A 16,081-nucleotide genomic window follows, 5' to 3' on the forward strand; every position below is an offset into this window, starting at 1 on the left:
AATTCAGTTTTAGCCTCTGCTTCTTGGACTAAAAAAACCTGCTGGTGCTGGAATGCATGGGAGTTTTTCCAAATGCTTCATGAAGAGCAGAATTTGACCCCTTCTATGCTAACTTTTTCAAATGTAAATCAGAAATTATAGTTGCTGTGTGACCAGTTTCTCAAGGAATGGATAAATAAGACATAGTGAAAGAAGTCATTTTAATGCCTTAATTGGTACTGAAGCTGCATCTACGCAGTTGCAAATCCTCTTAACATTTTCATTTCAGTGCAGCTCCACTAATGTCTACTGAAAGAGGAAGATTTTGAATACAGCAGTCACTGATATTTACTGTTGTACCCACTATGTCAAGATGACAAAAATGCTCCTTGAGTCTCTACTACCACTTTCACTGTTAGCTTTATTGAGAATTTTTCAGGTAATTGTAACGATAGACAATGTCCAGGGCAAACTGACACAAAAAAAAAATTCCTTGTTTTAAAGAGTTTATCGTATCACCTATTGTTTGCTTTTTTGCCCTTCCAAACTTGAACTTACTCATATTTCCAGTCCTTCTATATGCAGACTTACACAAAGATACTTTGTGTTGTCTGCTGCCTTAGTTCTTGGCTACACGAATGTAAGGACAAAGTTTATATTAAATCACTACTCATTAAGTTTATACTGTAAAGAAATTGAGCTGCTTTGAAATTTTCTATCAGCATGCTTTTGTATGGAATTTTTTTCATTCACCTTTACTAGAAAGTGCTGATTCCTAGAAGCCAAAAGGTTTCAACAACAAAAGAGAAGATACTTTGTCACACTGCTACCAAATCACAGCTTTCTGCTCAACTGATGCGACAGATTGTTGTGGTTACTAATCCTTGGGGCCTGCAATGCCGCGGTAGCCACATGCAGACACAAACACACACGCTGCCTCTGGGTTTCCTGGTACTGTGCCACACAGCTAGAAAGGTCACTAAGACTCAGTTCTCCGGATTTTTAATCAGTGTTTGAGTTTCATGCTCTACACCAATGGATTATTCAGGGTTACTCCCTCGTCTGTTCCAAACATAAATAAATAAACAAATAAATAAATAAATTCCTCTAGGTTGGGAATAGAGATTTACTCCATCTTCAAACATACAGATTCAAGTAATATTTAGTTTTCAGAAACAATTTGTTTTGAAATACCCCTTTTGTAGGAAATGCTAACATTTCTAGACATTTTTCCTACTTTGGAAGTATTTTTTTAACATTAAATTTCCTGTAGAACACGTATTTGGAATTGGTGCCAGTTAGACATTTCTGGTGAGAAAACTTTTCAGATACTTTAGCAACCAGACAAACAGAAAATAATTCCAAAAATACTTTTTAAAGTTTTTATCCGTGTGTTAGAAAAAACTATCTATTGTCTGACAAAACCCACCTGAGCACAAGGCATGCTTCTGTTCTTGTTCTTTCGTTCATACAGCTGCTCTATCTTGTCTTCACTTTGATCTTTGTTTGTTTGTGAAGACGAGACACAGACCACTATAATCTGCTCATTAGAGGACATCTTATTGTTAATGAGGTGATCATACTCCAGATCTGACACATAGGGAATCCGATGATTACTACACTTGCATGTCTTCCCTTCCTCCCCCATCATAACTCTTCGAAGCACAGCAGGACAAGCAGCCTGGGATGTGCCCCACAGCTTGTCCCTGTCACAAGGAAGAGAAAATACGGGGGAAAGTGTTAGCAAGTTAGATTGTCAAATAAATCAAGTACAGTTTGAAGAACCATTTCAAATCATCTCTAGAAACAACAGGCCTAGGCCCAGTCATCCCGTGTTATCTGAGGTGTGCAGTCATCTAAGTGTTTCAGGTATTTCTTAAGGTGTGATGCAACCATGAGTGTTGTGTCGCTCCTGGATTCTGCCAAATCACAGCCCCTGACACCCAGACGAGAGGAGAAAGAGGGATGTGCTCTAACCAGCTGAGCGAGCTGCACTGGCTTTGGTAGCAGCCAAGGGCAAACTTCAAAGACTACTCCCTAATTATGTGAAGGTCTCATTGGCACCTCTTATGCCTGATAGCTGATTGTAGTATACTCATTTTATATTAATGTGTATGTACTTGTGTTGGTGTTGTCTTTCACAAGTGCGCTGAAGACTAATGTGTTTGAGAAGTCCTTTGACATTTTAGGGCGGATCTGCAGGTTGCTTGGTCAGGCAGCAGAAGTGCCAGGTTCCAGAGCCTTATTTTTCACACTTCCAGTGATGACATCATGTCGTCAATAAGAACCTGCCACACAGCTCTAAGCAATGGGATCTTTTGAACACAACTTCCTCATAGTGAAAGCAAATCCTACGAGAGGTTTGGACCAGGAAAAAGGAAAAAAAAGATACTCTAAAGGCCACCAGAGCCTCCCTCATGGCCTTCTGAAGCTAATGGAAAGATTGTTGCTGTAGTTGAGGATGTAGTATCAGTCCCTAAATGGCTGTTTCAAGAGAAAAGCATCAAAACAGAGAGAGTTATGAGGAGTGCTTGCCTGAATTAGATGTTTGCTGGGGCCATATTGTGCTGGTGGGAGCACAAGGAAAAAGGAAAGAAATCTAAAATAAATAGATCAGGGAAAAAAGACCAGAAGTGATCTCACAGACAGCAGGAGGATGTGCAAAATTTTGATTTTCAGCTTCACATTTATGTAAAATAAGATTACAATTTCAGCATACTGGGAGCAATTATAAAATACTTCAGCTTTATGGTACTTCTACATTTTTAGTTGAGCTACAGACCAGTCATATGAAATTAAAAGTAGTTTGTTCCTCTAATTTTGCTTGTTTCCAGTCACTGCCAAATTTGTAAAAAAGCACTGAAAAGCATTGACCTGTATGAAAGGAATCACCAAAAGCAAACTTGCCTCAAAGACACAAGGGAACCCTGAACCACTAAAAATACAGGAGAAATCATGTCACCTTGTTTTCCTGTTATGAGATACTGAAGGCACAGCATGCATGGCAGTTGTGGATTACTTAGGCTTGAAAAGTTACTAATGCTTTTGATCTGCATGCAATGCATCTTGTGCAATGGTGTAATGGCTTGTAGGCATAGATGAACTACTTAATCATATCCAGAAATGAACTGCTAGTAAACTGCCACCATCAGTGTTTACACTGGAGCTGTCATTGTCCAGCCTTAGCTTCGATTTTCTTACCATGAATTAATGACATCCAGTACATTCCTTCTTTTATTTAAATGGAACCGAGCCACATGCAGTTTCTCTGATTTGGTTTTGCTATTCAGTAAAACGTGAGCCCTGTATGAGAAAATAAAAACAAGTAAGCGAGTGTTTAATGTCAAAACAAAACAGGCAAGCATCTTGCATTAGCAAGGTGTGCCATGGATGGATGAAGTCAGGTTTCAGATACCTGCTCAGGCTATTGCAAACCTCTTTGCCCTAATGGATTGAATAAAAAGACATTTGTCTAACAGGTAATTTGAAATCAAATACAGAATCTCTTGTGCTTGAAAAGGCAAGGACTTGGGAAACATGCTGAAAACAATATTCTCCCTATTTCTCTGACTTCCCTTACATATTTTTAAGAAGTGAAACAAAGTAGTGTGACTATGACTCTACAAAAACTCTTAGAAAGCAAGTCTGAAGCTCAGATTTTCTGCATAATTGGCAGATAGTGGCACTTGGAAGAGCAGAGCATCAGTCAAGTGCATGACACATGGGGTTTGAATCTTCATAAATGCTGGTATAGGGAGGCATTGATCCCAGAGTTTTTTGGATGCTACTATCACAAATGTGACTGATAATAACAATAAAGTTAATCTTATTTCCTGAAGTAGTACTTAAAGATCTTCTATAGGCATTTTTCCAAACTTTCTCAACTGCTGCTTCATTGTTGTTGCTGCTTTTAGAGTATTATACAGGAATATATGAAGGCTCTGAGGTACTGATAACAACATCTCATGGAAAAAAGATGTAAATTCTTATTGTGTGGCATAAGTAAGTGATCATAAAAGAACCATTCAGTGACTTATGACTTGGGGGAAAAGTAGTTCTTTCATCTCCTCCCCTTGTCCCCCTTATTTACCTGAAAGGATGAGAGCATGGTTCCTGCTGCATGCTGCGAGGAGGAGCTGACTGCACTTGATCTAGAAGGAGAGGAGTTTCTGACTCGGGAACTCGGCTGTTCTCTTTCCTCTTCCCTTGAGATCTCTGCAAGTCCAAGGTCACTGGGAGAGCACCTGCAGACTGAGTTATGCCCTTCCTCAAGGGTTTCAGAGGAAGGTCAGACGTTTTCTGGAGGCGTATGCGATCAATTCCTGAAATACACCACCACTGCTGAAATCAGTGACAAAGTAGGCCCTGATTTGGTAACAGTGGTTTTGCACTTCTAAATGTAGCTTGTGCTGTGTGATCCAAACTGGAAAGGTAATACTGAGAGTTTATCATAGAATTACAAAATCACAGAATGGTTGAGGTTAGAAGATACCTCTGGAAGTCATCTGGACTAACCCCCTGCTCAAGAAGAGTTACATGGAGCTGGTTACCTAGGACCATGTCCAGATGGCTTTTGAATATCTCCAAGGATCAAGACTCCACAACATCTCTGAGCAACCTGTGCCAGTGCTTGATCACCCTCTCAGTTAAAAGTGTTTCCTGATGTTCAGAGGGAACCTCTTGTGTTTCATGTTGTATCCACTCCTTCTGGTCCTGTCAATGGGCACCACGGAAAAGAGCCTGGCTTCATCCTCTGTGTATCCTCCCTTCAGGTATTTACATAAACTGAAGAGATTCCACCCAGGCCTTCTCATCTCCAGGCTGAACAGTCCCAGATCTCTCAGCCTTTCCCCATAGCAGAGATGTTTCAGTCCCTTAACCATTTTCATGGCCCTTCACTGGACTGTCTCTAGTATATCCATGTCTCTCCTGTACTGGCGAGCCCAAAACTGTACACAGTATTCCAGCTATGGCCTCATTAGTGTTAAGCAGGGCAGAAGGATCACCTCCCTTGACCAAAGTCGAAACTCAGGTGGTAGATGGTAAATCTGATCCTCGCCCTTTTATACCTCCATCTTCCTGGCCAGAACCAGTTATCTGCTGTTAGATTAAGCATAAATAATTGGCAGGTTGGAAGTTTTTCTGGTGGCTAGATTGCAATCCACAAGAAAAAATTATTAGTGTTGACAATGTTGTTGAAAAAGGCAGAAGAGTGAAAATGAATCCTGCCAAAGGAACATTGCGACACTCAGTCTGTCTTCCCCATAAGAGGACTCCAACGTATCAAATGTATATTTTGCTAATTTTACCAGTAAAGATATAGAATTCAGGCACTGACAATTAGAGTGTGTTCTTACAGCTTTTGTTTGTGTTATTAGGGAAGCTTTTATGTATCAAGCATGCACAGAATGATTGCCATGGCATGTCACACACCAGCATGAGCTCTCTAAATCAATTTCATTCCATTCAAGGCTGAAATCAAGTTTATATTAGCCTTCTGCTCAGGCTTAGCTTTCATACTGTCAGGAGTTATATGAACTCACAGTGGATTATGTTATCAGATAGCCCATTTAAATGTCATAGCTAATGCATGTAGAGTAACGGTCTTCAAAAAGGGTTGGTAGTTACTACACACCTTTTCTTCCTCCTCTTTTCCAAAACTTTATTCCTCCATCTCCACAGTGCTATATTAACAAAAGCTGCACTACCAGGGAAGCAGGGAATCAGAGAGGTCACCACCTGTCCCATTGTCCCCAGTAGTTTCCTTAGTACAGGACTGAAATACACTATCTGTTCAGCCCAAATATATTTCAAGGATCTAGACAGGGCATAGAATCATGGAATCATAGAATCATTTCAGATGGAAGAGACCCTCAGGATCATTGAGTCCAACCATAACCTAACCTAACCCTAGCACTAAACCATGTCCCTAAGAACCTCATCTAAATGCCTTTTAAACGCCTTCAGGGATGGTGACTCCACCACTTCCCTGGGCAGCCTGTTCCAATGCCTGACAACCCTTTTCATTAAGAATCTTTTCCTGATATCCAGTCTAAACCTCCCCTGGTGCAACTTGAGGCCATTTAAGGCCTCATTTGAGGCATGTCTGTACTGTGCAATGCACCTCACTGCAGTGATCCCTGGCCAAGTCAACGTGCCTGGCTCGGTGCAGCACCTTGCAGAGGTGTCACCCTGGCACTGGGAACAGTGCAACATGTTAACGTGCTGCTCCATCTACGCTAAATGCCCCAACCCCTGTGGGACTGATCAGTCTGACGGCAGTGGCGCTGCTGCAAGCTCTGCTGCTCTCCATTGTGGAGTGGGTTTCTTCAGCACTTGCCTGGCTGTATGGAAACACTCAGCACAAACATATCTGTTGACCTCAGAGGAACCATGTACGCCAAGTACTTTCTCACCAATTTGAGTAACAGGTTGCCCATTGGCCTCCTTTCTAGCTCAGTGTTCGAGCCAGAAGTGTCTGGCTGATATAGAAACAAGCTCATAAAACCACATCCCCAGCTGCTTTCTGGTGTGTCTGACCTAGGGCTGTGTGATAATACCGCATCCAGTCATCCACAATGCTCCAGATCTTCCTCTGCAAATTCCTCAGGTCTCTGGCTGCAACGATGTCATCTGTGTGGCTCACAGCTGCCTCTCGAACTTTGTTTTTCATCAACTGCTCTGTCAACTTTGGCTTTAAAAAATAAGAGTGGAAAAACAAATTAAATAACTTAACAATTCCATCTGGTGTTTAATTGTGCTGACACAGGCGTAACACGATTAAATGCCTCAGAGATACAAACACCTTCTGAACACAAGTTATTGATAGAATGAGGAGTAACTTAAAAATAAACTTTTTTAGCCAATTCAACCATTGCTGGAGAATAGTTGCAATAGTGAATCCTGCCCCCTTCTAGCCTGGACAAAGGAAACTATAATTACTGAAAAGCAGAGCAGATGATGTTAGTATTTGTCTGCTTGGCTGGGCTCATGAAAAGTCCAGTAGCCAAAGAAAATAGCACTTTGCACTATTAAAAAAAGAAAAGCATAAAGCAGACACAACTGCTAGGTTTTTCACTGAATCAATAACCTTTTAAATTTTGCATTCCAAACAAACATTCCAGCTTTCATTTGTTCTGAACATACATAGTAACAGTGTGATATCCTTTTACAAAGGATAAGTCATACATCAGTGTATGTTTGGAAGAGCCCTTGGTAAGTACAGAAAACGAGAATTAACAACTAAGACAGTTAGGCCCCTATGAAAAATATAAATGTAAACTCAAATTAATATAAAGTTAATTCCACACAGAATCTCTACTCATACCTCAAACAAAATACCCTTAAATAAAAAATGAACATTTTAAATATTGTGCCCCTTGAGATTCTTTTTTTTTCAGACAAAAGGTAGCTACTACAAGACTACTGTGGTTTTATTTTTGTTTACCTAATTCTTTAAATCGGAGTAGAAACCAGACAACCCACTCTTCTCCAGAGCTGTAGGATTCTCCCCAGTTAAGACCTAAGTGTATTTTCTACTCTATGCAGATTTCAGTCTTATTAATTTTTTGCATAAATCAAAAGCAGCCTAACACCTGGTTCTTTACTTACAATTTATCATCTTACTCACTGAAAATTAATGTAACTATTTTTTTTTTTTAACTAAATATTAGTTTGCATGCTAACATTCTGTATTCTCTAAAAATGTTGCAGATTCTACCAGGCCACAGTGTGGCTATTAATTTAAATCTCCTCATTCTCTTTCAGATTTGTTCCTGCAAATTGGATCTTATGTAGCCCTTTCAGAATAAACTGATACCAAGTCTCTTAAGCTAAACATATCTGATGGCCAGAGAGATGAGAATCAGAATAATTTTCTCTGAATTAACTCTCATCTCCTCTAAATTTCCAGTAGTTTGTCCAAATTATCTCAGTTTTGAAGAAAAGAATTTTCTGCTGGTAGAAAATACAGATGCAAGTGAACAGCTAAGTGACAGTGGTGGCAAGATATCTGGTTTTAATGATCTCTGATTATGCTATTCTCACTTAGGGCAGAAAGTGCTGAAAGGATTAACTAGTTTCTAAAGGTGTAGCCAGCAGCAGGGTGTGGATTATGTTGTCTGCTGTCCAACTCCTCATAATGGTGACCATGCCTAGTGCAGGAGAGGCTTCAGGTGAAGAACCTTCATAGAGAGCATAGACTGACATGAAGGCAGAGGCTAACACAACTCCAAAAATAACTGTATTAGTCTTAGAATCTACCACTTGAAGAAAGACAAATGCCCAGTATGCTTTAACTGGCTTTAAAGAGAGTATTGATCACTTCTGCTCTAATGATTCACAGTTTTTATTGCGTGGCATTTAAATATTTGTTGTTTTATGAGGTTTTACACTGCAGTGTTTTTAATTATTTGGGTTGCTGACAACTGAAAACAAATTAGAGCTATTTTGATTGCTATGAAAGGAGATTATTTGATTTTTGTAAGAAAAAGATTAATTGAGAGACAGAGATTCTTGTTGACTGTAAGAAGCGCTGTTTAAAATTCAGAGGAAAGATAATTTTCATTAGTAAGAAACAAAGGGCAAAATACAAAGACAAATGCTGATGTACATTAAAGTTTAGACCATTTTTGGTGTTGTCAGTTCATCTATAATGAAAAACCCGATCCAAGTATTTAAAATGCCACTAACTACAGCTGATATTCTGATGCAAGCAAATGCCACCTTCTCATATTAATCTTCAAAAAAGTCTGGCCTTTCAAAATAATTGGGTTTTTTTGGACCAGTAGTGTTTAAAATGATGCAAATCTGCTTTAAGAAGAGAAGACAATAAAATCGCAGATTACTATATACATCTGACATGTGTTGCTGGGTTATCTCTTAATGAGTCAATGCAGAGTCTTAGAGAGCACAGATCCATAATTAAACTAAAAGGACTCAATAAAAGCTTCTGGTCATACCTTCTTCATAGGTTTTTAATGACAGACCCTCATGCCAGCAGAGTGAGTGAAAACACAGGTTCTCTCTGACTCAGACCTCAGCTCTCTGTCATACATTTTCTATATTTTTTTCCAGGTGGAATTTGCTATGTCAGCCATTTAAAGACAAATCCTCTTAAAGTCAAATTCTCCACCTCATTGCTGTGTCAAGGAAGGGTTTGTGTGTAAAGAAGCAGGTCTGAACTGAGAATTGTATAAATTCTAAACACTTGCTCACTGGTGTGAAGGAGCCAAAAGACTTATTCCTGCTATACCAACTCTCCCTGTTTCCTTGTAGTCACTCAGAACAGTGACCCTTTCAATTCCACCAGGGAAAGACATCCAGTGAATTCTTTGTGATGCTTCATCTTCCCTAGTTCAACTTTGAGAGAGGCTCAAATTCTCCATTCTTCTATACAGGAAGCCTTTTTCTGGTGGTATTTCAGACTGCAGTCTTACAAGTACTCAGGAGTACCTCTATTATTGTCACGGCCCAGCCATTTCCAGAATTAGAAGGAATAAGTTATTCTTTTTCAGCCCAGTGTTACAGCGGGATTACATTTTATTAAGGAGGCATTAAGAGCCTCTTTTAATCAAAGAACTGCCAAACTTTTTAAAAAAAATAAGGTCCAGCTTATGAAACGCAGATTGAACTTGTTTCCAAACAAATAAAAAATAGGTTAGACTTTGAATATGTTAATTTACTACTTTTATCTTCCTTCATTTAGAATGTTTCCTTTCCCACCTAAGCAGAAAGGTCTGTGAGTGGGAAGTTGGGGGTTTTTTGCTAATGATGTGTAGTAGTTTCACGGACTGTGTTCTGACATCTAAGCCTATGAGCTACACATTGTGAAATTCTCTTATAAAATGCCACTTAATAACTCCAACAAATTTAATTTCTAGGAAGTTCAGGAGTTAACCTAAATTCTCTTAATTATATATATATATATATATATATATATATACATACATATATATGCCTCTTATAGACCTGCAATGTGTGCTTTTTCTAGGCTAAATGCTTTTCTATATAACAAAAAGAAAGAAATAAACTGTGAGTGAACAGAATTTTGGTTTTGTTTTACTTGGATCACAGATTTCTTCTGCTTTTCCAAAAACTGTTTCGTAATTACCTTTTTCCTGACTCACAAATCACATTAAAAATCTGTTTTACAAACAGTGTATTTCAACTGAACTATGAGATGGCATTTGCTGTAAAGATGCAGGGTTTTGGTTGGACAGCCAGCTCACTGCATGGAAATGAGCACCAGAAAGATTTGGACCAGGATTTCTTGAGGCTTCATTCAGTACCCCCACCTACAGCACAATAAATTATACCTACCTCAGAATGGGCTGTCAATGCACTTAGTAGTCTATCTTGTAGACCAGAGAAGTCTAGATAAATTACAGGTAATATTTAACTATCCTTTCTGAGCAAAAATGAAGATTCATCTGTTTTACAGCTGCACCTAAAAACACTGGATGTAGAGTGGTAGGGACTTAATCACCAAAAGTTGTGAACAGGTAATACATTGAACAACTAAGGAAATCAGCCAGAAAAATAAAAGAACAGGCAGAAATAGGATCTCAGTACACAGAAATAACTGTTCCTTTGGGCCAAGCCTACAGTACATGAACAGTGGCATAAATCCTCTGGAATTTATATTTTATCTCTATCAGCTCTTACTTGATCACTCCGTGGCATTGCACTTACCAAACTTAAACTTGGGAAGTGTATTTTATGGAAAAGCTCATCAATTCCAGAGTTTGCAGAGCAAATAATATTTTTTAAGGGCCTTCATAAAATGCAATACTGTAGTGGTTACAACATACCAATTCTTCTAACTGTGGAAGAGCCGCATCCTGCCGCGGTGACAAAGACAAGCACACACTTTCATGTTGCCACTTGTAGACCAAGCTAATTGCAAAGCGCCCTGCAATTCTCACTGTGATGTATTCATTAACCTGAAAGAGCAAAAAAGGAGATTTACTAACTCCACCAAGTTTTCATATTTATGTTTGGATGGAAGAGGCAGACTGAAGTCTCAAAGGGTTATCCAAGACGTCATAGGTGAGGGAATGATCAGTTACTCTAGTCTGAAGTCTACAAATGAGTTTTAGTGCTGTTGCTCTCATCTGAATCCTGCAAAGTCAGCTTGCAATATAAGAACTGTGGACAGAATGCTCACAGCCCTTTCTCTGGATGAGTCCCACCCAAAAAAAATGTACTGAGACTGTGCCTGTTTTGGAAGGAGATGCTGCATAGCAGGAAGACCTGCAAAACTCTCCTACCTCTCACACTGCTCAGGAAAGCATGTCTAGTTTGGAGGCAGAGGCTGTGGATTCAGACATGGCCAGACTTGGGAAGCTCTAGTCCTCGCTTGCCCTTTAACTACTGTTGCTGGTAAGAGTGGGCAGGATTTGGACAATGTTTAGTCCCTAGTAAAGAATTAGCATTTTGACTCATACAATGTACTTTCTTAAAATCATGGTCACTAAAGCCTTTAGCATTGTCTGTGCACACCAGTGACACTGAGCAGGGGACTTGGAATCACTTCCATTTAATCCCAAAGACAGTTTGCACCAGCCTTTTCCAGCCTCTTGACTCTCGTACCCATTGAAATAAAGAAAATATTATGTTGCAAAAAATAACAGCTTTACTAAACTAATTTCCATTTTCACATGTCTTTTGAAGAATGTCATATTAATTTGGTATAGCACATAATTCACATTCTATAATCTGTACTGGATAACCCAATCTCTTTTGATAATTATCTGCTTTAATTTTTACAGACTTTGTAAAAACCAAAACTGCAGATACAAAGCAATATTTTGGAAGTCTCAAACTCTTGCAGATTTGAAAAACAGAAGTCCAGCCCCAAATAGGAATATCTGCCCATATGAAACAGTCGTAGCAGCTGTAAGAATTTTACTGCTGTTTGTTTGAAGTTATTCCTTCCTGTCTGCTGCCAGCCTGGTAGCACAAGCCAAGTGAAAAAAAACTTGGCATGGGTTTGTCTACCTGTCATTGTGTTAGGACCTTATGTGTGCCTTATATTCCTCTATATTAGGCAGCAAGGAACAAAAACAAAACCACCACTTGATCCAGCCCTTGGAAATAATGGATGTGTTCACAAGCTCCATGCCTGAAGGAACACTTACTGACTTGGGTCACAAAAGTTTTACCTTTGATTCTGGTATTTTTGCAGCATGCTAGGCCCAGCTCTGGTAACCACAAAGCAGTGGGAGACTTTTCATGGACTTCAGTGGAAATGGGATCAGGCCTGAAGTAAGGCAAACAACTGCCTGCTACTGAACAGGCCCAAAAGAAAAATAAGGAATGGTTCATTCATATTTCCAAGCCTGTGAAAGACTCTTCCAAGTTGCTTCCAGCAGAGAAGGTGGGCCTCTGTTTTATTGAAACCCTGAGCTACAACAGTTTCAGTCAATTTGCTTTTCCTTCTCACTAAGATACCACATGAGTAAAACAGAGGTAATGACGTCCATTTATGTAGATGCTGTTTGGAGAGCCATTCATTGTAAAGAATGTGTTGAAGATCTGTAAGCATCATGTTCCTTGCAATTAAGACACTTCAGAGAGACCAGAACATGTGGGGGGAGGAAAAAAAAATTGTAAGAACAACTGTAAGAAAAGTATAATAAACCAATAAATATTACCTGTGCTACAACTGGCTGGGCAAGCTTGCCATCCTGAGGCCATTTCCATTCTCTGACCATTTCTTCATCTTTATTAGTCACCAGACCTCCTTCATGATTAAACATCACTGTTACGGTGTTGCTGTAAACAAGCAGAAATATGAAACCTGTTTTTCCTGGTGTACCTCAGTCAAACCTAAGCAATCCAAGAAGCTCTCTTTGATCTACGAGCCTTTAATTAAAAAGCCACTTTGCATATCCGCTCCTTCCTCAAGCTTTTCTCAGGCTACAGGCCTGTGAGGCCATATAAGTATTATCCCTGTGATACAGACAAAAGAATCAGGTTAAATTCTTGTTTTAATAATTAAAATTAAAAAGAAACTGGTGCCAAATGGTGTGATTTTCATGTCATTTCCATGTACGAGTATGTTCTTAGGGGTTCTAAACCACTACAAATTCTATTATAAATTTAAAGGAAGAAATAAATAAGGTAAAATGACATGTAGATACCATTCATGTATAAGCCCTCAGTTGACAGTTTCAGGGACATTTTAATGTCTCTATCCTAATCATTTATTAAGAAAAATACGTATTCCAATGCTTCTTTTATCTACCCATAAGCAAAGAACACTTGGTGACCTGCAGAAAGACATACATTGTGAAACACATAGAAGTCCTCAGATCATCAAAAGTTTTTAAAGTGGATTCTGTGTGTTGATGGTCTTCCCTAGACACATGGGATTGGAGAATTTGGGGGTTTATTGTCTAAAGTACTAGGGATAGTTCTGGGTTTGCTCGTTTTCTCACAACTTAAATGAATACAGCAACAGAATCTTTAATAAAATACATGTTTTCATTGAGTTTCCACTGGGTTTTGAAAAATAAATACATACATATTAACGAGGATCAAGTGACAAGCACCAGGAATCCTGAGATTTAATGCTTGCACTTTATATTTTCTATGTATTTTTGCTTGCTTTTCCATAGTACAAGGTTGCCCAGTACATGCAGATCTGCTTGATTTTGTAGCGTAATTTAGAATTGTTTAAAAAGGTTTTATTTAATATTTTGGACTCCTAGGCTTTTTTTTTTTTTTTTTTAATATAAACAAGTGCCAACTCTTTCCACTAGCTATGAGGGCATTGAACTCCTTATAAAGTCCTTTTATATAAGAGCTGAACAATCCTTCTCCGCTCAGCTCCAATAAAACATATTCTCCCAATCCCAGGAGCTCATATAGGATGGAAAGCCAACAAACTTGACTTCTTTAAAAATAAAGGCAGCTGCAAGTTAATGTGTCCCTCATTTTTAGCTTCTGCTCCTCTACTGCAGAGCATGAAATTGTGATCCCAGATGTCTTGAGTACTCCAAAGTCACTAAAGGACCATGAAAGAGGAAAACCAAGGCAAGTCTGTGCTGTAAATAGGAATCAATGATAATCTTTGTTCATATGATGTAAAGGTGCAGAGGACTAGCCAGAGAGATATAAACAGATAGAAACATTATGCAGAAGACAACAGTTGATGTTCAATTTATATGCTCTGGTGGGCCTGAAACTTCAGAGGAAATCACTTGTATGTTTTCCACAAGTGGGGATCTGCTCTTTAAAAATGCATTTGAAATCAACACATGATATTGAGAATATCAGTGTTTGTCCCACAGCTTTTGTTTGACAGATTTTTAAAGACAAACCAATCTATATGCCTTTAGATAGGCGACCCACCCACAAAAGTAAGAAAGCTGTACAGAAGGATAAGTATCCAAACAAATCCTTGCAGCTGTTTCTGATGTAACACAAACCTGGCAGAATAAATGAAACCCAGTGAAAGAGATAGAATCAAGATGAAAATGTAAAACCATAAGCAATAATTTTAAAAGAATTCTGCTTAAAACATGCATCTAAACTCTAATGAAGACAACTATAGTCTTAATTTCCATCCTTATTAAAAACAGGCCATAGAAAAAGAAGCTGGAAGGAACTTAGAGAAATCACTCAAACACCTTTAAGTAGAGGGAGGGACCAAACAACTGCAAATATGTGGTGGTGGCCAGGCACAAAGATTATTTAAGAACAGAGTTTTGTGTAAATTATTTCAGATTAGGTCAGTAGCTCAAATTTCTCTATAGTAATGCCAATTATTTTTAATACAGAAAATCATTATGATGATTGAACAATACGTAAAACAAATAGCATTTGATCAGCTCTTTTTATGACTTGTATCACGCACTGCATTGTGAAGCACTAAGAAGTGGCAGGGGTAGAGGGAAGAAAAGGGTGTCTGCATTTTATCTGTGTGGAATATCCATCTGCTGCTCATGTCATGCATTCAAGGCAGCCAGAAGGCTGGCTCCCAATTGCCTGCTGTCTCCTTCGTATGTGTAAACTTTCTAGAAAGCCAAAGTGCATTCTGTCCTCACAGCACTGGCTTCCCAAATGGTGAATTCAATTTTCAAAATGATTCCTATCTAGCTTAGCAATTTAGAGAACATAGTGCTTTTGGGCTGCTTGAATAAAATTGTGGGATTTGACTCCTAGAGGAGACTTGTAGAGGGGACAGATTCCTGCACCTCCAGGTTCCTTCACCTCCAGGTGACCTGCATACAAGATGGAACTGGTGTTTTTCATCTTCCCACAAATGTAAAGGTCAGTCTCCTCCAATGCCAAACTCTCCAATGGATTATTAGTCTGTCTGAACAAAAGTTTGGTCACCAAAGAGTGTGCCTGGCTTTACTTTTTTGAGTGAAGAGAGTAGAAAAGCAACCAACCAAAATAAACCAAACTCATTGTTAGACATCCAAATAAGATATGACTCCAAGCTGCAGAAAAGAAACTGTGTTGCACAACATACCACTTTGATCATATCTATTATGGTTTTGAACATCGTTCACATCCTTGTATAGCTTCATGGTCTCCTCTCTAATTTGCAGGATCAAGCAATTGCTCATAGTGCATCTACCTACCTGCTAGGAAGGTAGATGCTGCCATGTCCAAAAGGGGTGAAAGTTCCAACTATGGAGTGATCTGGAGAAGGGCTAAATATGTTGGTATAGAAACCCCCACATGGGAGAGTGCAGCAGCTTTGGCAAACAGCCAGACACTCAGAAGGATAGATAAGATGAGAGTCAAGGAATTGACTTGTCATCATTCTCCAGTTTTATGGCTTCTGTTATGTACTCCTGCAGAGAACACTGGGACTAACACTATCCTCTCTCTATTCTGGGTATTGGGTCCAGGTGCATTGAGGTAAGTGAAGCTACTGACCCAGTCATTTCCTTCATGGAACAAGTGGGTTGGAAGGGATGGAGGATGGGCAGAGTTCTCAGTACAAAATCCACCTACCTGACTAAGCTAACATGGGTGGTACAGGCCAAAAGTAACACAGGAACCAGAAACATGTTTATGAAGCACAATATCTTGGGTAATTTTCTCTGTGACAGAGCAGACTGTTCCTAATCCAGTTTGATGA

The 16,081-nt window shown here is 39.1% G+C and overlaps 1 protein-coding gene across 2 annotated transcripts in view; it reads right to left on the reverse strand.

The window, feature by feature from the left end:
* The window catches only part of C1H3orf20 (chromosome 1 C3orf20 homolog), a 36,741-nt gene extending 20,980 nt beyond the window's left edge, over positions 1-15,761 (reverse strand). For both annotated transcript variants that reach the window (XM_065043260.1, XM_065043268.1), the window contains exons 1-7: positions 15,576-15,761; positions 12,636-12,756; positions 10,791-10,922; positions 6,520-6,673; positions 4,070-4,301; positions 3,181-3,282; positions 1,409-1,685 (exon numbers count right to left, since the gene is read on the reverse strand). In XM_065043260.1, coding sequence (XP_064899332.1) covers positions 1,409-1,685; positions 3,181-3,282; positions 4,070-4,301; positions 6,520-6,673; positions 10,791-10,922; positions 12,636-12,756; positions 15,576-15,760 — 1,203 coding nt within the window. In that variant the 5' untranslated portion in view covers position 15,761. The remainder of the gene's footprint in view (positions 1-1,408; positions 1,686-3,180; positions 3,283-4,069; positions 4,302-6,519; positions 6,674-10,790; positions 10,923-12,635; positions 12,757-15,575) is intronic.
* Between the last annotated feature and the right edge of the window lie 320 nt (positions 15,762-16,081).

This window comes from Columba livia, chromosome 1, assembly GCF_036013475.1.
Source record: "Columba livia isolate bColLiv1 breed racing homer chromosome 1, bColLiv1.pat.W.v2, whole genome shotgun sequence".
NCBI lineage: Eukaryota > Metazoa > Chordata > Aves > Columbiformes > Columbidae > Columba > Columba livia.